At 39.4% G+C, this 24148-nt stretch overlaps 1 protein-coding gene across 1 annotated transcript in view; it reads right to left on the bottom strand.

Annotated features, from left to right (window-relative positions):
• Positions 1–7382: 7382 nt before the first annotated feature.
• CA8 (carbonic anhydrase 8) overlaps positions 7383–24148 on the bottom strand; it is a gene marked incomplete at both ends in the record, with an annotated part of 40929 nt that continues 24163 nt past the window's right edge. Inside the window, 5 exons of the mRNA XM_080339758.1 lie at positions 7383–7517; positions 15224–15336; positions 17885–17933; positions 19318–19380; positions 21734–21829. Coding sequence (XP_080195884.1) covers positions 7383–7517; positions 15224–15336; positions 17885–17933; positions 19318–19380; positions 21734–21829 — 456 coding nt within the window. The remainder of the gene's footprint in view (positions 7518–15223; positions 15337–17884; positions 17934–19317; positions 19381–21733; positions 21830–24148) is intronic.

The following is a 24148-nucleotide window of genomic DNA, read 5'->3' as shown; positions in this document are numbered from 1 at the left end:
ATTGTATTTCAAACATAAGCAGGGTCTGATTCCTCAACTACCTTATGACTTTTAGTTTTGAAAAGGAAACACAGTATTTTGTTTCTTCTTGGCTTCTTCTTTACATGCTAAGGAATTTCAACTGTTTTCCATTCCTCCACCAATATTTGTGTATTTCTAGAAGAGCTGAGTAAAGGACTGAACAAGGGCAATTCGAATGTGGTACAAACAAATCCTACATTCTACAAACAAATACAACTCAAAATGGTTTTCCTCCTCTTCCATCCTACGATTCTTGGGCTGCCTCGTCTACCATAGGCCTAAATTGTGGCTCCTGTGTCAGAGATATGTCACACAAGCAACACAAGTGCTTTGCTGCTCACTAATTTGAATCCTCAGCAGAGGGAAAACAAGTCAGACTGACATCACAGGGTTAGCCTAAAATCTCAGTGCGCACCCCCTCCCATTACAATGAAGTAGTGGGAAGGAACCTGAAAACACACCATGTTTCAGCCATTCCTGGAGCTCTTGGTCCCCTGAACACTCCAAAAGATTTGGTGTGTTTCCAGCAGGTCTCTGATTATGGTGTGTGGGTCAAAAGCCAAAGGTGTTTGGCCCTCTGTCCTATAGTCTCGCACTCAAAGGTGAGCACATTCTCAAGAACTCTGAAGTGGCAGCAGAGTGCTGGGCACTATACATAAGCTCTTAAAAACAGAAGAACAGTCAGCTTTGTTGATAACACGAAGCTGAGTTTCTTTCAAAGACTGAAACCTAACAATTAAACCAAGCACCTTTTAAGCACAAAAGCTAAACTCACGGAGGCAAACAATGACTGATGAAAAATCACTCACTGAGAAGCAGCATAAATACTTGTATTTTATCAAATCTAGGAAATTGGTGTTTGTATTTCTAAAGAACTAGTGTTGATAATCTTTGTGTTGGTTTTGGGGTTTTTGTGGGTTTTTTTTTAAACCAGGAAGAAGAGAAGAATAGTCATAGTAGCCTAATGATGGCTGCTGAAAGCTCACTCTGGCTCTGGATCTACACAACAGGAAAGCATAAAATCCCCAAGTGCTGGAACGTCAGCAGAGAAACTTCTTTCTGAACTTCATGAACTACAAAGGCTACTAGTAAACTGAGAATAAAGGTATACATTGACTGGTAAAGTAAACCTCCACTGAAATGCAAAGGTAACCGAGATCTGCTGAGGTGAAGAAATACAGACCAGAGCATCCTGCTACTCTTCTCTCTGTTTCTCAAAGGCAAGGCACAGCTCCATAGCTTACTCTGTATTTTAATTTCCCTTCATATTCTATAATGTAGTTACCATACAATATGCAGTGCCAGACAGAGCGGAGGGCACCACTACGTGTTTAGTACCAGCTCATTCCCACTGGCAACACTGTCCAATGTCCTACAGAAAGAGCAGTGTAGTTTTGTGCCACAAGAGCAGCTCAGCAGCTTCAAAAGCAAGTTATTTGCACTGTTCACTCCCTAAATGCACCAGCTACAGTCACCACATTGCTCCCTCTCCTCGCTGTGAAATTAATGCTGTGCCAATTTCTGCTTCTCTGCTTAGAGCTCTCAATTTCATGCAGATAGTCTCTGCAGTATCAGTCTCTGTTCCTCTCACCCTAAATTACTCCTTCCTGTTCCTCAGGCCTAGAACAAGCTTGGTATTTTAATTATATCATTTATTTGTTTTCCTCTAATCTTGAATGTACGACTAGGAAAATGGTAATTGTATTAAGAATGGGTTTTAATCCAAATTAATTTTTGCTATCCTAAGTTACGGGACATTGGATAAACTTGAAGCTACTTACAAGCTGAAGTCTATCAAGTATGTATGTGTATGTATGAATGTGTACATGCATTTGTGTATATACAAATTGATGCTTTTTCAGGAGTTTCTGAATCAGTCCCAAAAAAATGTTCAGGAGAACTGGAGTAATGTACATAGATAGATGGAGTAGGTATAAGCCATCATCACACTTTCACAGATATGAAATAAATTGTGTCTGAGATGTACACGTTTCAGACAAGACACTGGAAATAAAATTCCTTAGTTTATTAATTATGCTTAGTGAAAAATAAATTAAAGTTTATCACTTTCAAAAGATAATATTCTTACAATATTATTTTAGCTATTTTTTAGAACTAGCTCTTACTGCCTTCTATTAAAATAATCTCATTGATTTCAATGACTTCTGTAACAGGTACTTATTTGACCTTCTCATAGTAAATAGGAGCAATGCCATTTAATTATCCTATACATGGAATCATGCTTATACACCCTGATTTATAAAGGGATGAAGACATGGAGGCATGTCATACTGAATTCAGTATCACTATCAATTCAAGTTGATACTCAGGTGTTTGAAATCAGACATCTTGCTCATTCAGAGATAAAGCTGTTCCATTGATATAACAGAGGAGAAAGGGATGTCTATCTAATCAGTTAGATAGGAAACAAGGATTAAAGAGAGGGTAATAAAACCATTGGAAACCACAAATGATGCTGTCTTTTGTGCCACTGGAAAAGTACTTATACATTAGGTAAGGTGGCAAGCCCCAAAACATGATAGCCTGCTGGAATACTCACAATTCACATGTTAAAAAATAGTGAGTCAGGACTCAAATTGCCAAAATATTAGCCTTTAATGAAACAGAAGATTTAATGTTCTCCTTATTTGATTTCCTAGGAGTGGTAGCATTTGTTGTCTCCATGGGTGAGCTTTGCTGCATAACAATAAGAATTACAAATCTTTTTCCAACATCTCCTGAGATTATCAAGATATAGCCTGATGCCCACAGCAATGGCTCTGAGTCAAGTATGAAGTATCTGTGGTAACACTGAGGAAGTCACAATGTTATCCTTTCTCTTTTTTTCCTTCAGAAAATGATCTGGGAGTCCTTGTAAACAACAAATTGAACATGAGTCATTAATGCACCCATATGACAATGAAGGCCAAAAGCCTCCTAGGCTGCGCTAGGAAAAGCATTGCCAGCAGGTAGAAGGAGATGATTCTTCACTTCTGTTCAGCAATGATGAAGCATCTGGAGTACTGGGTGCAGTTCTGGGTTCCCTGATTCAAAAGAAACACGGATACACTGGAGTGAGTCCAGCAACAGGCCACAAAGTTGATTAAGATGAGAGAGCTGGGACTGTTCAGCCTCAAGAAGAGGTTTCAAGAGGGATCTCATCAATGTGTACAATTTTATGAGAACATGTATACAAGATGGTGCCAGACTCTTCAGTGGTATCCAGTGAAAGGAGAAGAGGCAATGGGTACAAACTTAAATACAGGAAATTTCATTTAAAATTAAGAAAAATCTTTTTCCCTGCAAGGGTGGTCAAACACCAGTACAGGTTGCTCAAAGAGGTGGTGGAGTCTTCATCCATACAATATTCAAAACCCAGCTGGGTGTGGCCCTGAACAACCTTCTGTAGTTAATGCTGCTTTGAGTAGAGGATTGGACTAGTAGGTCTCCAGGGGCACCTTCTAACTGCAGCTATTTTGTGATTCTGTTGTTCTTCACTGTCTAAAACTGAACTCAATTTTTGCACCTCGCATGTCTGAAAGCAAATCTGCACTGAGCTTTCCCTCCAAATTCCTTGACACCTGACTGAATCTGTCACTACTGGATATGATTTAAAGAGGTTAGAAATGAGAAAAATAATGGCTTTTTGGAAGGAAACATAAGTGAAAACTTTGGCAACTGCAGGAGAAAAAGGATGTAAAGACTGTTCTGTAAGGGATGTATTTCAAAAACACCCATACAAGAGAGTCTAAAGGCGCATTAACCCCAGGCTAAACGAGACAGATGCATTTTTAGCAGAAAAATCAGAGCCAGAAGAGGCCAACTAGGTAGCAACAAGCTTATTACAAAGCCTACTGCATTAAAGAGAGCAGTGAAGCTACAACGTTTCGTCCTCCTGAAGGCTCCCTCTAGTGCCTGGCCAAACTTTGTTCTACAACTGGAGAGTGATATTTTCAGATCCAGGCTTTCCTACAATAAAGGAACATTAAAAAAAAAAAAAAAAAAAAAAAAAAAAAAAAATCAGTTCTTTACCTGAGATTACACACCACAATACATCACGTTTGTGTCATCTCTGCTTTCAATTTGACAAATTACCGTAAATTTCATCAAAGATCAACATAAGCCACTTGATGATGAGCCACATAGGGTTCAGTTCCATCATGGTTTAAACCAATGCTGAAGAGTAGATGTTCTGAAGAGTTTGAGCACAGCATGCATAGAGCCTGCATTTTGATTCCATCAAAACGAATTAGATCTTTCAAGCAACCTCTTTCTACTCATATTTATTGAACACTTCTGGAAACATTTGTCTCCTCCTTTCCCTAACAGAATGATGAGGCCATGAAGTCCTTCAAGTGGCTGTACCACACTGGCTTGGAATAAAAGAAATATTGAAAAGTCTATCAACAGGAGTTCCAGCAGCCTTGGCAGAGGTACATCATGTCAGAAAGGAAGTCCACCAGTGTGTTAGTAATTGTAATATTCAAGACATGCCAGACCTTTAGAATATAAGGTAATCTCCTCTTTGAAAGGAAGATGTGCTCCCTCTTGGATCACTATGCAGATGTCACCCTGCAAACTATTACCTTCACATCTGCTACTGAGTCTTCACAGAAATATACAGCCCATATCAGCAGTCCCAGTTTAAGGTCCGTTACCCATTCCCATGAATTAGGACAAGTGTCTTTTCTGAGGATGCCTGAGGTCTGTGTGAGCAGCTCCTGCTACTCAAAATCTTCCTCCTGGAGAGAACTCTGTGAAAAAATCACTACAAATAGGCAGGATTGTTTTCTTCCCTCTCTCCCTTTTTCCATAGAAGAAAGGTGATTAAAAGCACATGATTTATTTTTATACTTCGTATATCTAGTATCCAGCTCCCCAGAGATAAACCCAATACCAAGGACATATTGTGAACCCTTGATTGGTTCAGTGCTATTTGGACTGATGCATTCAAAACTAACTGGCCAAATGAATTTCTGATAAATAACTCAACCAGGTGTAGAGAGCCAAGTGCCATTTCTCCTGTGGGCTACACAACGCAAGGAGTCACAGTTCTTTCTCAGTGCTTGGGAGTCCATAATTAGCATAGCCTTACAGTGAGAACTATCATTTTACATTAAAAATTCTATCATTTGAGAATTAAAACTGCAGATTATTTTGTGAAGCATGGCCAAGATAAATCTTATTATTTAAAACAAAACTTTTAAGTATTGACAAATGTAATAAAATTTCGAACATGAAAGCAAAAGGGAAATTTTTACATTTCAATTCCAGCATAGTAAAGGAAACTCTTTCATGCTTAAAATTCAAACTCAGCATGTCAAGTAATTCCACTGTTACAAACTTGAATTACCTGCACTGGCCTGAAGGTATTATTCACCCTCTGAGAAAAACTGTACTTTAATATTGCTATGATTTTCCCAAGTAATTTTTATGCAGAAGCTGGGATGAATTTGAATCATCCATTTCAAGATTAAAGTGACGACACTCGGTGACTGCAGAGAACCATGTAATTGAGAATTGGGCTTAGGGATGTGTCCAAAATTAAATATGGGAATGAGAAAACAATATTAATACAGGGACTAATGTTTCACTTTCTTAGACTAAATCTGGAATGCAGGTATTAAATAGGGTTATAAAATACAAATAAACCCTTATTTTAGAAATGTTTAGATGCATATTGAATGCTTATGCTGTATGGAAAGACCATGAAATTGTTGGCCACTATCTCAGCCCATTTAATAATTTCTGTCACATGCAGGAGGAAAGATGATCTTCCCACTTAGTTTTAATGGATCCATTTTTGGAGGCATCAAATTATTAATCTCTTTAAGGGGTTATCTGCTGCCTGATCATTTGTTAAATTCATATGAAGTTCGTGGTCAGACCCAGAGCATCCTCTGTAGAGGCTCAACTCTACAGCAGAGCCTGACGTGAACTAAGGAGTTCCATCATTAACGTAGACAAGGCAAAAAATTTAAAGTACAAATAAAGGTCCTTACCCAAAAGTGTGTATCAAAAATCTTTCAGCAGCATGCTTCCAGGTGAAACTCTGGATGGATTGGTTCTCTTGTGAGCATATGGCTTTGAAGAAATGTGCTGAATGAGAAACTGACACTTTTATATAATGGATCCTACCAGCAAAACAGGGTAATGGAGAGTACCCAATGTTTTTATTATTTATATTGTAGGATGGTAGATGAAAAATTTTACAATGTTAAAAAGTAGCAGGACTTATTAAAGAAAGCAAGTGAACAGATTTGTTCTTTTCTTGAAGGCTTCCCACATTAGCTGTTTTACTATGTGTATCAAGGTAAGGTCACTTCTTTACTAAATCAGCCATGAATGTTGGTGTCTTGACTCACTACCTTCAAGGTAACTAGTTGTCTTGACAGCAAATTTTCTTTAACTCTCTAAGAATCTCATTACCATGTTTTTCACTATAGTAAAACATTGACTGACTAAATATAATGAGGTTTAGGAATAACTGTTGGGCATTGAGGGAATTTACCTTTACTTGACAAAGGCTAGGGGAACATGATGTGGGAGGTTTTAATAACTCCAGTGGGGATAATGCAGGTTCACTTGTGTATTAACCCTTTTGCACTGAATACAACATCATCCTTAAATTCTTGCTCTCTGAGCCACTGAGAAGTAGCAACTATTTCAATGACTGAAATACTAAAAATTAGCCATGACAGAAGTTAATAAGTTTCCTCTTTTATCTGCACTCATTTTGCCCAAGATTTGGTCTGGCTGGGAAAGAGAAGCATTGTGAAGCAGGGAGAAGGGATCCAAAAAAAAGGCCTCCTTTGAGAATGAAAGGCCTCCCTCCAGAACTACACTGTGGTTTTCAACAGATAACAGTAGAAAGATTCACCAGTGACTGGTCTTCTAAAAACACAGTAAGAAATCAAACAGTGAACCTCAGTTAGTGGGGGAATCTGTCACATAACCTAACCATGCTGTGCTGTTGCTCACTGCAGTAGGAGAAATTTAAAGCTACAAGAAGTAATTGTGATCTAACTGCGTGATCCACTGTCTACTGAAGTAAATATAAACATTTTAATTAACTAAATCACATACTACATTCCAGCCACTAAAGAACATAATAGTAACCAAACTATTCCAGCCACTAAAGAACAAATAGTAACCAAACTATTATACTAGAGATAAAATAAATTGGTACAGTGTCAAAATTTAAATTGTGACAATATATCATAACATTAGTTGAAATGAACTCAGTGCATTTTCTCCTTTAGCTAAATATCTCCTATGAAAATTATTTCAATGTTTTGATTTTTCCACTAAGCTTCTACTTACCTGAATAAAGATTTATTTCTCTTGTTCTTCCTCTTCTGCTACTGAAATGCAGCCCTGATGACTCTATCACTAAGTGGCTGAGTTGGTCTGAAGTTATCTCCTAGGATTCCATCACAGCCCTCTAAAAGTTCTGCACCTTTAACATGGGTCCTCAGCCTACGAAATTCCTCTATCTGAAAGGCAGAAAAACAGACATGAAGAAGCTGAGACACATTCTTCAATATGGGTTTAATGATCAAAATAAGCCCTGCCCAGTCACTTCTGCAGCTTTGAAAATTGGAGTGTTCAGGCACTATATGCTAAGGTCAATACACATCATTAATAACATTTTAAAATAGTTGTTAGTACTGTCAAAACATTTAACATATAGAGAAAAATAAGAATTTTCATGCAGATGGTTTGGTAAACACCCTTTCTTTTGCGTAACTTATTTCAGGATCTATAACTTTCTTAGCCATTGTAGATTTCATACTATTAATCAATCTCACAGTCGTGACATGAGAGTAATCATTCTGGTCTTCACCAAAGAAGCGCATTTCAGGAAAAATTTAGTCAACTCTAAATTGTTTTGAATTTCTTCCAGTGATTTATTTATTGCCTAAAATTGTTGCTTCAATTAAATAAAAATTATTTTCTAAGTCAGGAGAATTCTGAAAAGATTCTCAGCTTTAGAAGAAGTCTGTTGACATCTTATATGGAAAATGTGGTTTGTTCAATCAAAACAACATACCACTCCAAAATTTCTGTAGATGTGGGTGCTAAGTGTACTCAGAAAATCAAATACAGTCAAAAATCAACATAAAACATTTCAGTTGGTGCAAATTAAAAATATTTCTAGTTTATAGACTCCTTTTAGATTTTTCTAAACCTAATCTATTGTAGGGAAGAATGTGAGCAGCTTCCATCTCCATCGCTGGTATCAGCATATCAGCATCAAGCTCTGTGCAATAACAAATTAAGAAAATCCATGTGTATCTCAGTAACATCAGACCTTATTGTTCAACAGTGCCATCTTTAAGAGTCTGGTATTCTAAATAAGTAGTTAAACTACTAACAAAATTGTGATTGTTTTTTCTGTGGGATATTGGCAAACTCTCTTAGCAAACCTGCCTGAAGGCTGAAAGGCCTCCCTGGCCTGAGCCTCTGCCCTTGTACTGACCCTGGGACACCTCTCTGACCAGCTCAGCTGTCACTGGAAACTGAAGCTACACAGAAAGTGAAGTGGAACCTGAAGTATTTAATCATTTTATCATGTAAGAAATTACAGAGAGTGAATTTCTCCATGAAAAACACCCTATGAAGGATTACAGAGAGAAAGGAAATGTGATTCCACAATTAAAAGAAACGAGGTACTAAACAGCAGGTAATGTTATTTTTATTCTTATATTGTCTTCAGAGAATACTTTTGTACTGCAACATGGAAGACAACTGCCTTCATTGCTTTCTGCTCTACAGCAGAATTGATCCAGACTTATTTACTTGATTTAGAGGCCAGTTCTGCTCTGTCATGTCTTCCCAAAAAACAGTGTGCTCAGAAATCAACACTCAGCTTCCCACAGCTGAGATATAAGGCAACAGCTTAGACTCAAAATATGAAAAGCAGAACAAACTGTAAAGCTCCCTGAATGTGCTCTTAGAGGCAGATCCTTATTTTGGAAGGTTGGGTTTTTTATGTTTATTTAAAGCAAACTGAAAACAAACCCACTACAGGCTAGGAATTGAAAAAGTCTTCAGGAGTCAAGTGCTGGTAAATTGCTGAATGAGTTTTGTAAAGATACTGTCTTTTACCATCTGAATCAACTCCGGAAAGCCTGAAATAATTGCAGTTTAGGAAGGAGCTCTTTACAAAAATGTGGCTTTTGTTTGATCTTCTGAGAATGAGAGACTTCAAACACAGATGAAGGAGAGGGAAGAGCAGACTCTCTGCAAACCTGGCGTTTGTGAACTGTCTCCTACTATAACTACAAATGCTCTGCCCCAGTTCCCACAGTGAAATATTTCTCCAGGAGAACGCAGCTTCCAGTTTCTTCAGTCAGGAAAGTAGGACTGACCCGATCCCTGTGCCTGCTCTTTAGTCTTCAATGCAGTCAAGAAATGTAGCCCTACTCCAAGGGGCAATTGCTCCGGAGATCATCAGCCTCCTCGTTCAGTCCTTCACATCATGGTTCAGACCCCTGTGACACTGATCCTCTATACACATGGTGCTCTGCCTCACCCTTAAGAAGTGCTTCTGTCAGAAAAGGACACTAACAGTGCTAACACTACTTTCTCCGTTAAATTTCCACATGATTAGGCAATATGTGTGCCCTACTCACTCTTCTTCATCTCATATGGAACACCTATCATCTACTCCCAACCCCTTACAAGTCAGAGCTGTGAAGTACACCCTGTAGGACTGCCAAGGAAATAGATATTTTAGAGGCACACAGCTAAGCGCCCTTGGATATTCACACACTTTCCAAAGGAATAGCCATTTATAAAAGTTTTTCTCATGCCCAGAAGACACTAAGGATGACCTAGGCATTTTCATATCGAAATTCAGGATCAAATTCCAAACAGTGAAGGGGTAAATCCACAATGTTAATAGTCACATTTCTATGAAGTAAAAGCATGTAGTTTATATTTTGTAGAATTTTGTGAGAATGGGTTTACCACTTACTTCCCTGTATTCAGATTCTGAATACTGCATTCTTTTTCACTTAAATATTTGCTGAAGAACAGAACACACAAAACAAAGAATTTGCATGTTTTCTATATAAAGATTTCTTCTGTATGAGAAATAGAAGCATTATCCTTCTGCTTGAAAATTTCACGTGCCTCCATGATACCTTCCCAGGCCACAGACCTGCTTCCCAGTGAACAGAATATCATGAACCTCTCAGAGGCTTTATTTCACATACTACATGAAATTTGCAGAATTCCAGCTCTATATGCTAGTTACTATTTATGTCCTTTAGGAGGTCTTGGTTGTGAATGAGGTGGACAAAAGGACCAGAGACCTTGCCGTTCGGTACAAAACCAGTTAACTCTGACAATGAGTACCTCAGAACAACAGCTCCTTACTGCATCATCATTTAAAATCCCTACTCTGAGTGGCTTAGACAATGCACTTCATCTGTATTTCAGTGAATCACAAAGCACATTATTCACATATGTCAAATTTTTAAAAAAATTAGCAGAGAGAAGCACAAGCAAATCTTTTCCAATTATTTCCTGCTCTTTACTGGCCTAATAGGAGGGAGTTTTCTATTTTCTCCCATTGCAATTCAGCAGTGTACATGCATGGGCGAGGTGTCTCACAAAAGCAGTCAACACAGTTCCTTCTGGGCTGGATATTTCAACACAAGAAAAGTGAGAATGATAAAACCCACACAAAGATGGCAGGAATATGCAAAAAGAGCAATGCAGGGTGCAGCTTTCCAGATAAGCACCTTTCCAATGAGGTCACTAATAAAACTCCAAGCAGCAGATTTGCAAAGCCCTTATTCTCCAGGGGAGAAGAGGTACCTGCACGCTTTATCCAGACCTCACAGAAGGACCCACGAAGGAAACAGCTCATTGGTGGAAATGAAGCCTCATGTTGAAGAAAATGACTCCAGGAAAGCACATCCTGATGCTACAGTCCTGGCTTGCTCTTTTGCTACACATATAATCAACAGACTCAGATCCCAGCTGCTGAAGTGAGGTGCAATATGGAGATGAATTTCCTTTCACTTAACATTGACTTAGTTCAGTAGAAAATCAACTCGTGAGTTGAACTTTATGGTCTACAAATGCCTTCAAGAGAAACAGAAGAAGATTCTCTACCTTGCAATGGTCAGCCTATTATGCCTATGTCAAATCAAAAAGATGGACTCAACATGTTATAATTACACTAAAATTTACAGCAGCTTAATGAGTTATCAAGTTTTAGTAACCTTTTCATAAATGCTCTATGTTCTCTCCACCTGCTGTACGGACTGTAAGAGTTTCATTCACGGGCAGTTCATGGTTGCAGAGAGACAGTGATTTCAAATGGGGTCCATCTTATTGACACACCCTGTAGTTCCTTCTGCATTGTTTCAAAATAAGCAAACGGGAAAATAAATGAGTGATTATGAACCAGAATTGCAATTTTATTCATTTTTCACCTTATGACCCACAGTTTGTTAAGCTAATCAATACTGCTAGTTAATTACAGAAAATGAGAATGTGAATAAGTATCTTAACTCAAATATATTAACTAACTTCATCAGAGCAAGGCAATAAAACCCCTTCCATATCAGACTGTGTTGTTCTTCATTGTTACTTGTTATTGACACTCTGAAGTTTTTTATTTTATGGACTGAAAGATGAAAATAGAAAGCCTCGAATTTGTCTCTTACTGGCTACAACCACAGATGCTACTAGTATTTATAGAAGTCACTTTAAGTTTCATTAGCTATGTTCATTAGTATCCCACATAAGAAAGTTCTACAAGTTAATGACACATGTAAAAATAATGTATTTAAATCCATTAGAAATGCATTTGCACAGAAATCTATGCTTTAATACTACAAGCAAGCTTAATAAAATTAAATGCCTTTACCAGCTTTCCATGGATGATTCAGAATGGTATATGCTATGTTACACCTTCCTATTTTCCACAGACAAAACCCCTTGCATTTCTAATCTCCCCTTAAATGGAATCCCTCATAGGCACTAATGCTCACATGCACAAAAGAGACCAGATAATTGCAGGCAAAATGCTAATTACAAGTTAAAATCTTGGATGTCTACACTATAACGAAATATTCTGGCATCCCCAAAATCTTATTTTAGGCATCCTGGAGAACTCTCAGTCCCTTTTGACTTTGGAATCTCAGAATCATCATCTCTCACTTACTTGTCCTCATATTTATTATCATATCAATTCCATATTTATTATCCTGCAAAAGCTGGTAGCCCGTGGCTTGGACAAGTGCACTCTACACTGGGTTAAGAACTGGCTGGAGGGCCAGGCCCAGAGAGTGCTGGTGAATGGGGCTGCATCCAGCTGGCGCCCAGTCACCAGTGGTGTTCCCCAGGGGTCAGTGTTGGGTCCAGTCCTGTTTAACATCTTTATTGACGATTTAGATGAGGGGATTGAGACCATCATCAGCAAATTTGCTGATGACACCAAGTTGGGAGGGAGTGTCAACCTGCTGGAAGGCAGGAGGGCTCTGCAGAGGGATCTGGATAGACTGGAAAAATGGGCTGATTCCAATGGGATGAAGTTCAATAAGGCCAAGTGCCGGGTGCTGCACTTTGGTCACAACAAGCCCCTGCAGCGCTACAGGCTGGGCGCAGAGTGGCTGGAGAGCAGTCAGACAGGAAGGGACCTGGGGGTACTAATTGACAGGAAGCTCAACATGAGCCATCAGTGTGCCCAGGTGGCCAAGAAGGCCAATGGTATCCTGTCCTGTATCAAAAATAGCATGGTCAGCAGGACAAGGGAAGTGATCCTTCCCCTGTGCTCTGCATTGGTGAGGCCACGCCTGGAGTATTGTGTTCAGTTCTGGGCCCCTCAGTTCAGGAAAGACATTGAAGTGCTGGAGTGGGTCCAGAGAGGAGCAACAAGACTGGTGAAGGGACTTGAGCACAAGACCTATGGGGAGAGGCTGAGGGAGCTGGGGTTGTTTAGTCTGGAGAAGAGGAGGCTTAGAGGTGACCTCATCACTCTCTATAACTATCTGAAGGGAAGTTATAGCCAGGTGGGGATTGGTCTCTTCTCCCAGGCAGTCAGCAATAGGACAAGGGGGCATGGGCTTAAACTCTGCCAGGGGAAATTTAGACTGGATATTAGGAAGAAATTCTTTACAGAGAGAGTGGTCAGGCATTGGAATGGCTGCCCAGGGAGGTGGTGGACTCGCCGTCCCTGGAGGTTTTTAAAGTGAGGTTGGACATGGCACTTAGTGCCATGATCTAGTAAACAGACTAGAGTTGGACCAAGGGTTGGACTCGATGATCTCTGAGGTCTTTTCCAACCCAGTCGATTCTGTGATTCTGTGATTTGACATCTGAAAGCAGTATCTGATATAAGTAAAAATTTTATTGCACTTTGGCCAAAGTCCTTACTATGCTTAATAAGTTTTTTTTCTGCACAGCCTTAACTCTAATGCTGCTGCATTCATAGCTAGGAGTGAGGGATTTTCTTCTAATAGATGCTGATCTACTAGTACAAAGTTTTGTGGACCATCTTGGCATAAATCCGGTCCAATCTCTCCCTGCTCGGGTGCCACATCTCACCCACATACTGTGTCAGTGGCAGGAAAAAAAGCCCCTCCATGACTTGTGTGCCCTTCATCACTGCAGTGTTCTTGTTGGATTGGTTTATACTTGTCAAAGTAACACAGCAACGGAAGCCAGCTATCCCCCGCCCCAAGGCAGCCATGGTTACGAATCACATTCTTTTACCCACGCACTATGGGTCACTTTTTTTCCCAGGCACAATATTCTCCTCTGGAGACTTATCCCCTTCACACCACATTCCAACATCTTGTTTTCTTGTGGTAAATGAGTACATAATAATATTAACTAAAGTTGCACCTCTCTGTTTAATTCCCCTTCCTTTCATACTCTCGCCATCTCCTACCATGTGGATGGCTTGAACTGTGCCCTCCTCTGTGCATTGATTGGATTAAAATAGAGATTAAAATTGGAATAGAGACTACAAAATCTGCAACTAGCATGAAATAAAACATCATACAATATCTCAGTGTAATCACTATGGTCTTTATACTTCTGATCAAGTCCTCTTATTTATCCATATCATATCTGGAAAACTAGCTGCCAAGTTACAAAATGCATTCTGTCTTTAAAAGTTATTCTGAATCTAATAATGCCAACATTTACTCAGTAGTAAGCAGCCACAAGACTTATCCTTTCATAAGCGTGTAAGTACCAGATCCATGATGGGACACATAGAAGTTGCAGCTACCATACCAATAAGCTTATTGGGAGCTGTTGCTTTTATCCTATTGTAAGAATGAGAATTTGTTCTTCATATGAAAAGAAACACTGCCAATTTCAGACAGTTAATTTTTTTAAAATACTGTGCTGGGATTCCTAGCAAAATTTCAGGTTATCAAAACTGAAATGATTCAAAACTGAATTATCACCTTTTATACTTTTTTCCCTTCTGTTTGCACATGCTTCAGAGTAGGCAATGAAAATTAATGCATTCGGCTTCAGGGTTTCCCGATAGTTTCACTTAAATTAAACTCACATTCCTCCAGCTGGGATTCACAGACTGTGGGAAAACATTCATCAAGAGTTTTCACTGGTTTTACTGGGCTTATTTGTAGAGAGATTTCAAATATTTTCTATAGAAAGGCTCACATGACTGTCAGATATAATTTTAAAAAATACCTTTAGAATACATACGTGTGAAATGAAATTTAAATAGGTGGTTTCCATTTGACATTTATTATAAAACAGAATTTAAAAAGAGCAAGGTAAGTGTTAAATATAGTTCAATGCAATATAGCTAGCCTGTACTATATTAATATTTTTCATTCTCCAGGACATAGTGTCCTCCTGTGCTTTTTTGTTCCTTTAACATCAAAAAGCGGTGATATTTGAAAGCTTACAATTACAAAGAACTGAACTTCTTTTGCCCATTGACTTCTTTCTTTCTTCTTCTTTCACTTAAATAAAGAATTATTTTAAATGCAGATGATAAATGGTAACAAGGTTTTTCATCTCTGACCTTTGCGTTGCTTTCAGTGACTCAAAAGGCTTAACCTTTACTTGAAAAGCCATGTACTGATCTAATGGGATCTTCAAGGAGAACAGATATAATGTCCTGATATATGTATTTGCACGCTATAACCTTTAGCTCATAACCATATTCCAAGGCCACTTAAAGCACAGCTGTTACCTGCACTTGGGACACGGTCAGAGGATAACGAAATAATATCCAGGTGACACCTTCACTGCAGGGTGGAATGGTCAGAGAGCCTTCATACACCCAGTAGTCACGCAGAAGAGGGTCTGAAATTAAAAGAAATGTGGAATTTTAATGACATTAAGGAAGGTAATTACATCTTTCAATTATGACAGCTTATGATAGCCATGGGCTTGCTCGTATGGTGAAGTTAGTAGGGAGTCAGCTAAAGTGTGAATTGATAACCTGTCAAATTTTGTCCGCTACTTTCTCATGTGAATGTACATGAGCTTGTGATCATTATATTACAGTAACTATCCCCTGCAGATAAGTATTTAAAAGATAAAAATGCCAGTTTATAGATAATGAAACATAACATGTGCACAACTCCTTGAACTAACACAGCAAATAGATGTAATAATACAGTGGAAAAGAACTCCTCTTAGTGTCAAAAGATCCAACAGATATCCCATTTTGAATGAAGCAGGGCTGCGGTCACGAAATTTTAGCTGACTTCTACATTTATTATTTGTCTCAAGGATTAATTTCTTTAATTTTTTCTAAAAATCAGTGAAAACAGCTCAAGCCAAATATTTCAGTTTGCAATTCTTGTGACATTCTTTGAGATGCACTGGTGCCTTCTAGGTTTGGAAAAGTGAATTGAATTTCACAGGTGAAAAAAATCAAAGCTTATTTAAGAATAAGTTTATTTTAATAAGTTTACAAACTTATTAATAGGTGTATAAATAGAATAACTGTTAGAATAAACAGTTGCCTAACAAGAAAACATGCAATTGTTTGTCCAAGCAGAGTTTACCTCTACATAGAAGTTTCATTTTAACTATTTTAATTTTAGTTCCTCAAAGATTCCAGTCACAACACACTTCATAAGTGAGACTACACAAGGCTGCCCTTTGCTGCTGGAGGCCATACTCACAAATGACTCCCTGACACAGCTAAAGGAGTACAGAGAAAAAACTGCCTGGTTGTAAAAGAGGGAACAAGAAACAAACTTAGAGAGGAACGGGAGGAAAAGGGTGGTTAATCACGGCACGGAGAGCTAAGAGAAAGGTTGTGACTAGCTTGACCAGGACAAAATGGAAGACTGGAAAGGAATAAACCTGCTTGGTTGACCTAAGCTGTTATTGCCATTTCACTACTAGCTCAGAGGAATATCAGTACAATTAAATCTTGCTAGTGAACCCTGTGATTGCCAGTGAACGGATTTTGGTTTGTTGGTGTAATTTTCCTTCTCAGGGAGTTACACAGCAAATCCATTGAGAGCAAGTTGCATTATCAAACACTCAAAAGTTAAGAACTGCAAGAATTAATTCAGCCCATCCTGTGCATGCATTGTGACACCGTCTTGTTATATGATCACGTATGTCTTTTCTAGAGAACCTTTCATCATTTACTTGCAAAGATGGATGATTTTCTTCTGAAAAGCATCTAATAACATTTGGATTTCTCAGTACAAAATGCGGTCCTTGGTCTTCTTTCTCCCATGCTATTCAAATCCTGCTGGTTTGAAGGACCACATTTTCTCATTTTTCATATTTCTAATGCACTCGTTTCTTCAGTGTCTGAGTGCTTCACAAACATGAATTAATTTATCTTTCTAACACCCCAGCTCGGTGAGGAAGGACAGATTACCCCCACACTTTAAAGCTGGGGAACTGAGGCACAGAGGAGTTAAGGTCAAATGCATCTATTCATCTGAGGTGTTCAATATGAGATGCTTAGAACCTGATTTCTCAGAGTAGTTAACTTTCTATAGCACTTAATGCAGTCAGAGCACTGCTCCCATTGACTTCAGTTGGAGGTGTAAGCACTCAGCACTTCTGCAAATCAGACCCCATGATCTCAAGTCGGGCACCTAGAAAACGAGGAACACATAGTTAGAGATTACTTATGAAAATTTTGGTTTAGGTGACTTGATCAGCATCACACAGGAACTGCAAGGCAGAGGTCCTGTAAAAAATAACTTATGGTCACACAATCAAAAAGATTTTTTATAATGTATATGCATGAAGGGGCACAGGCAGCCTTAATTCCTGCAATTCCTAATTGCTGAGCACTTGACTTTGCAACCTAAACAACATTAGTTCGATATAATTAATATAGTTTAATGCAGATCTAGATAATTTGGAAAATTAAAGATCTTGCCATGGAATTCAGCTCAGGAGGATTTCTTACGAAATATTTGCCTTATAAAAACGCCCATTGTCACTACTCATTGTATGCAATACAACTGTCATTGCATTATGGCTTCTCTTTTGATGCTGCCAAAAGCTACCTTGGTAAGCTGGTAACCTTACACTTCCTATTTTATGCTGAAGTAGAGAAAGGAGGACACAGAGCTCCCCCTCTAGGTGGGACGATAAATCCTCAAGAAAGCTATTAAGAGCTGCAGCGTTGCCAGAAGTGCAGAGACTACAGCATCACATCCCACTCATAACATGAAGGTGCAGATTCATCCTAAATTCCAAATCCTAAATTCCCTATCCCCGTTAGCAGCACTAGGTGCAAAATGCATTACTGCCTTAAGGGATATGCTCTTAGTCTTGCAATTAGACTATGCTTCAGACCAAGATTGTCTCAGCCTCTGCAATTAGCTTGTAATCCACCCACACAAAAGGAAGCAAAGGCACCTACCTGGCAATAAAGAGTTGGGATTAAAACAGGGTATTGTTTTGGACTTTCCCTGAAAAAATGAATACAGATCAATCTCATCTCTAGTTTCTTATTAAAATGATGATGAATTGAGAGGTAAAACACACTGTGTCTTCTTATAACATTAAGCCTTGAGTTCCTGTGGCAAAGCAACATCATTAATAGCCCCTATCTAATCACCATTGCATTTGTCCTTGCAGCTACACAGACACCTCTTTTTTTAAATTCTATTTTATATTTTACTTCTAAGATTATCTCAACAATTTGTTAACTTTCTGCCTTTAGTACCTGGGCTCCTTCCAGGTCCCAGCCTTAAAATTCTCTACATTAAATTCAGGGGTTCCATACAAAATGAGATTAAAAAACAAGGGCCAAAGTGAGCTTTTTCTTGGCTGATGTGGATAATACTTAATAAATAAAGCTGGCTACACATATTTAATGCAAGAAAATTTTATGTGAGCCAAAACTATGTTTGATGCTGACCCTCTGAAAGTCATTAGTATAACAGGCTCACAATGACAAGACCTTTCATGGCCCTCCTCTACTTGGCTGTCCTTTCAGTAATAAAACTACAGAGTTTCATACACTATTGTTTTCTTTCACACCTTCATAAAAAATGAGTTTAAAATATTAAGCATCATGCCCGAAGTTTAACCTATATTATTTGACTAAAAGAAGATTTTCAGCTCCCTTCTAATATTAGCTTCTAATTTTTCTACACTTCAGCATCCACTTAAGTGCATGGCTAATCTCTCCAGACCAATACAGAATGTCTCATTAATACATTTCAAAATCCTCTGAAATCAAAGGTAAGTATGATTATTCCTATGTCACAGACAGAGACCCTGAAGCAGAGAGATGGAAGTAACTTGCCCAAGGTCATTTAAGATAGTATCAACATCCTGGAGAGCACTCATATCTCCTCAGTGCTAGGCTTATTATCTGTCCTTCATGTCCTTCAGGATCACCAGACATAATCCACCTGACAAGGTAGAATTGTGTTTTTGCTGATTACCCACTGTGAGTTAATATGGGTGCTCAGTTCATCTATTCTTTTGCACTACAAATTAAAACCAGATAAGTTTGAAGATACTGCTGCTGGTGTTCACTAAGCATGTTGCAGTGCTTGCATTCACACTGACTCTGTGATAATCACTGAAAAGGCAGTATTTGCAATCAGTTACTAGCATAGGAGATCAAACTTTTTGGCCACCAGAAAAGGAAGTAACTACAAAGACTGTATTTTATCTGCATACTGTAAAATGCTGAGGTTCTGATGCAGAACACCAAATGATGGCTTTCACACGTGGTTTTACAACAGATACATCCGAAAACCTTCTCTTGGCTCCATGCAGACCCTTCGCTCCCTTTCTCTCTGGTCAGTGAAGGAAGCATTTCTTCAGACAATGCCTTACCTTGTACTGGATGTCCTGGAGAATTTCAGTTACAGCCTTTAGGCCCACATGCTCTTTTCCTATCTGAAATACAGCAAACGAAGATGAGTTTCAGTGTTGTGCTATTTCAGATACTGTGAGGCAAGACAGAGGTCAATCAGGACAGTAAGTTCTATACTTGTTTTTAGTTAAGCTACACAACCTTGTGTCAACCAAATACACTGATAGATGGCAACTCCTAATAATTAAATCATTATAAAGCCACCAGTCCGAAGTAATCAAGGTGCAGACAACTGTAAAGCAGAGACAGAAACCCCGAGAACAACAAAGAGTCATAGTTGATTCTGGTAAGTTTTGACTAACCCTGTTTTGCAGCATATACTGCATGCGTAGTCAAAATCATGCAGCATTATGGCATATAAATGCCAAGGACACAGTTTGTCCTTACCAGTTTTTGTAAGAAAAGTACACAGAAAGGAACAGAGCGAACAAGCACAACAGACATTTTTTTGAATTTGTTCCCATAACGTTGCAAATCTGGCCCAAGGTATCTTGGGGGTGTTTTTTCCTGCCTGCAGAGCGTGGAATGGCAGATCCTCTGCCTCATGGCAACTCTGGGATCCTGTTGGCAAAAGCCAGAGTCCCGGCAGCCTCCAGCACTGCCTTTACCAAGCAACTTTAGGGCACAGAAGATGAGGTTTTCAAAAGAAACCTGCTATTGAAATAGGAGATTCTTCTTTTCCATGAACATTGTCCACTCTGCCCACTGACTTCAGCTGCTTCTGGTCTAAGTCACCCATCCTAGGACCCTAGATTTTACCTTCAGAAAATTATCAAAATAGAAAGAATGGGAAAAATAGTATTTATACTGTGTATTAAAGAAACAGGGAAAGAAAAGTACTCCTTCCAACTGATTTCTTTGCCAGTGTGTACATATATGAGGTGAGGAACGAAGTAGGCACGAGTGAGACCTGGAGAGCTAGATGCTGAAAAATGTGTTTGCTCCTTGTTTCTCTTGGAATAGAATGGCACAGTAGTCACTGGAAGGAAACAATTGAATGTCAACAAAACATATTTGTTATTTCTAGGAATTTTAGAGTATTTTGTTTCAGAATGGGGTTTTAGTTTAAAATCTTTGAAGTGTATAAAAGATATACTACTATATTTCCATGCTTTTAACAGGAAAAAAAAAATGGTCAGCACATTTTCTCTCCCTGTTCCTTTAATAAATAGCATAAATACTATTTTTTCTTGGTCAACTTTAACTATAGGATGCCTTTCTTGGCTAATGAAAAAGCCCTTTGGAATGCTTAAGAACTCTTGATGAAGGTGAGACCAGAAATGGAAAATGTATCATTGAAGTTTCAGATTTATTTAAGAACTTATATATAACTTTCTAACTAACTCAAAGGTTACCTCTGCTGGAATTAGAAGGTGACTTACACAAGCAATTATCACACAGCCCTCTAGGATACAAAACCGAAGACTTTCTAACTTCCATTTTTAGCAGTTCTGAGCATTGGAGCTGTAACCAATGTACCTTTAAATTCAAACAGAGGTAAAGCTCAAAGGCACTCAAACTCATTATGAAATACAACAAATTAATAATATCACTGGGAAAGAAAATCCATTTGATCTATGCACAAACTCTAAACCTCTTCCTCCAAAGCCATTTAAATAGAGCAGTTTGCATTTCTCACAAAAAGAATGAGAAACGGATGTTTGAGGACTAAACCAAAAAATCTTCTTTATGGGGTACAGCCCTTGAAAAACCTCTAACAGCAATTAGTTTATGGGGCTAACTTCCCAGATTGCATTACACCTTCCCCCCAGCAAGCTCTTAGTCTCCTTGTCAGAGGCTTTTCTGAGGGTCTGTGACAAGATTCGTTACACTATGTCTGGTGTCTCTGAAGTAATATGACCCCACCTCACATTGTCCCTGTGTTCAGAAATGCACAATCCTATTATACTACCAGTTTTTGGCTGGGCCGATGGGTTAGAAAGGGCTTTTTTATCTTCTTTCTTTCTCTCCTCAGTACATTTCCTCAATCCCTGGACAGCAGGCCAGGTCAGGAATGGAGAAAAACACACTACGGGGGTAGTGAAGCACCTGTACCTCCTGACAGCCCTCGTTCTGCCCTCAGAGGAAAGAACAGTGGATGTCTTCCCATAGCCAGAGTCACAGAGAGAGATTGCCCACTATGCATTATCCCTTCTTTAATTAACATATTTTCAATATCCCATTTAAAGAATAAATATTTACATAGCACATCATACACAGAACATAGGACTTGAAAAGTATCTTTTGAATAGAGTACCAGCAGTCATACGCTGTTTTATTTTATGAAATCATTAAAAATGAAAGAAAATTAAAGGGATCACATTTTACTCAGACAAATGATAGTGCATTATAAGAAGTGCAACACAGGAAACTTACCTGCACAAACAAAGCAATAATAGCTATGCCGTGCTTCTTCCCTACGGCCTCATCAATGCTGCTGTACAGTGTGGAGTTCCAGTGCATTAGATGAAGCTAAAACAAAGCAGTGCAAATAGACAAATAAACATGTTATTAAAAAAACACCAGCAATTAACTTCAATTAACAAAGGCTCAGCATGTGTATGTGCATGCATGAATATACATATGTGCATGCCTCTGGCATAAGGGTATTCCCCACTGCTCTGGCAGGGGGATTGGACTAAATGATCTTTCGAGGTCTCTTCCAGTCCCTAATATTCTGTGATTCTGTGATTATTATTACGAACATCAGGAATCCACCCCCAAAAAATAGCTGCAGAGAAAGGGATGTATAGCCAGTTACCAAATATCTACAACAAAGGTGTGGATAACTATGCCAGTGATGCTAATGATGATTTACCAGCTCACTCACTTTCAAGCCACCAGTGTTGCCTCTCCGCCAGCCAAGCTCTCTTCCACAGCAGGGGCATGATTATGGACACCGGCTGTGCAAACACAGGTCTGACTGGCTGACTGTACTATCTTAATGTCACTTGTCTTACATATCACCCAGGATGAGTCACTCAAATGTCAGTAGTAAAAGAAGAAGTGATTTCAGGAAAGGTTAAACATAGAGAAAGTCAAGCAGAGTAGAATGGCTGGAGGACCACCTGAGGGCCAGCAGTGAAAGAGATGCTTAAGTGTAAAACACGAGCCCTCAACTGCCTTCTTCTGCAGAGTAGCAGGGCCTATAGGAGTTAATGCATGAACACAGGCCAGGCAGCTGGCATTGGGTGGTAAACACGGAGTCTGTTATGGTGAGGAGGGGTCCCGCTGACTTGGGAAGCGGTGTCTGAGAAAAGGGCTGGAAGACAGACCAGCAGGAGGTTGGAAAGGGAGGGAGGGAGGGGACGGAGGAGAGTGGGAAGGGAGAGAGGGGGAGGAGAGGAAAAAGACAAGTGCTGGAAAACAGAATGACAGCTGGAAAGAGAGAAAGAAAGTGAAGGAGAGAAAGAAACCAGGAGAAAGAAGGGGAGAGGGGAGAGGAGGGGAGAGGAGGGGAGAGGAGGGGAGAGGAGGGGAGAGGAGGGGAGAGGAGGGGAGGAAAGGGAAAGGGAAAGGGAAAGGGAAAGGGAAAGGGAAGGGAAGGGAAGGGAAGGGAAGGGAAGGGAAGGGAAGGGAAGGGAAGGGAAGGGAAGGGAAGGAAAGGGAAGGAAAGGAAAGGGAAGGAAAGGAAAGGGAAGGAAAGGGAAGGGAAGGGAAGGAAAGGGAAGGGAAGGGAAGGGAAGGGAAGGGAAGGGAAGGGAAGGGAAGGGAAGGGAAGGGAAGGGAAGGGAAGGGAAGGGAAGGGAAGGGAAGGAAAGGAAAGGAAAGGAAAGGAAAGGAAAGGGAAGGGAAGGAAAGGGAAGGAAAGGGAAGGGAAGGAAAGGAAAGGGAAGGGAAGGGAAGGGAAGGGAAGGGAAGGGAAGGGAAGGGAAGGGAAGGGAAGGGAAGGGAAGGGAAGGGAAGGGAAGGGAAGGGAAGGGAAGGGAAGGGAAGGGAAGGGAAGGGAAGGGAAGGGAAGGGAAGGGAAGGAAAGGAAAGGAAAGGAAAGGAAAGGAAAGGAAAGGAAAGGAAAGGAAAGGAAAGGAAAGGAAAGGAAAGGAAAGGAAAGGAAAGGAAAGGAAAGGAAAGGAAAGGAAAGGAAAGGAAAAGAAAGGAGGAAGAAGGGACAGCAGTATTTACTGAGAGGTAATAGGCATTTCAAACGCAGGTTTTTCCAGCACCAGTGCTAAAATGTAATCGCTGTGGCTGGGTCTGATATAATTGCAAAGCTTCAACAGCTAAAGCACAGCTGCTTTGCAGTTTATCTGCCAACAACTTTTGCACATTTCACATAGATAAAACAGTTTAAAAAGTACAAGCTCTTAGATTCAAATCCCATTGTAAAATTGTGATAAATGTTTTGCTCAGTCACGTGTCTAAGCCAGGGGTGTCAAAGTCATTTTCACCGGGGGGCCACATCAGCCTTACAGTTGCCTTCAAAGGGCCAAATGTAATTTTAGGACTGTGTAAATGTAGGAGTAGTTATATTATATTTGACACCCCTGGTCTAAGGAGTTAAAAATGTCACTCTGTTATCTTACATTGTTTTTTCCTTCAGCAAAATTAGTTTTTAAAACAGATAGTGTCTCTTCTTATATTGTGTTTCATTTCTGGCCTGTAATGGCCCTATTGCCATATACAGCAGGCGTTCACTCAGGCACCTCAGTATTTCAGAAGATCAGTTCCTCAAGTGATCCTTATTTAATCCCTGATGAGAATTTTGGGCACTACTCTTGATGACTGTCATTTCAAAAATCAATACAAAATTTTAAATGAACATATTATAAATCCACTTAAATTCCAAATTAT

This window comes from Nesoenas mayeri (genome assembly GCF_963082525.1).
Source record: "Nesoenas mayeri genome assembly, chromosome: 2".
Classification (NCBI taxonomy): domain Eukaryota; kingdom Metazoa; phylum Chordata; class Aves; order Columbiformes; family Columbidae; genus Nesoenas; species Nesoenas mayeri.
Note: the sequence above shows the minus strand (reverse complement) of the source record. Positions and strands in the feature narration are given on the sequence as shown.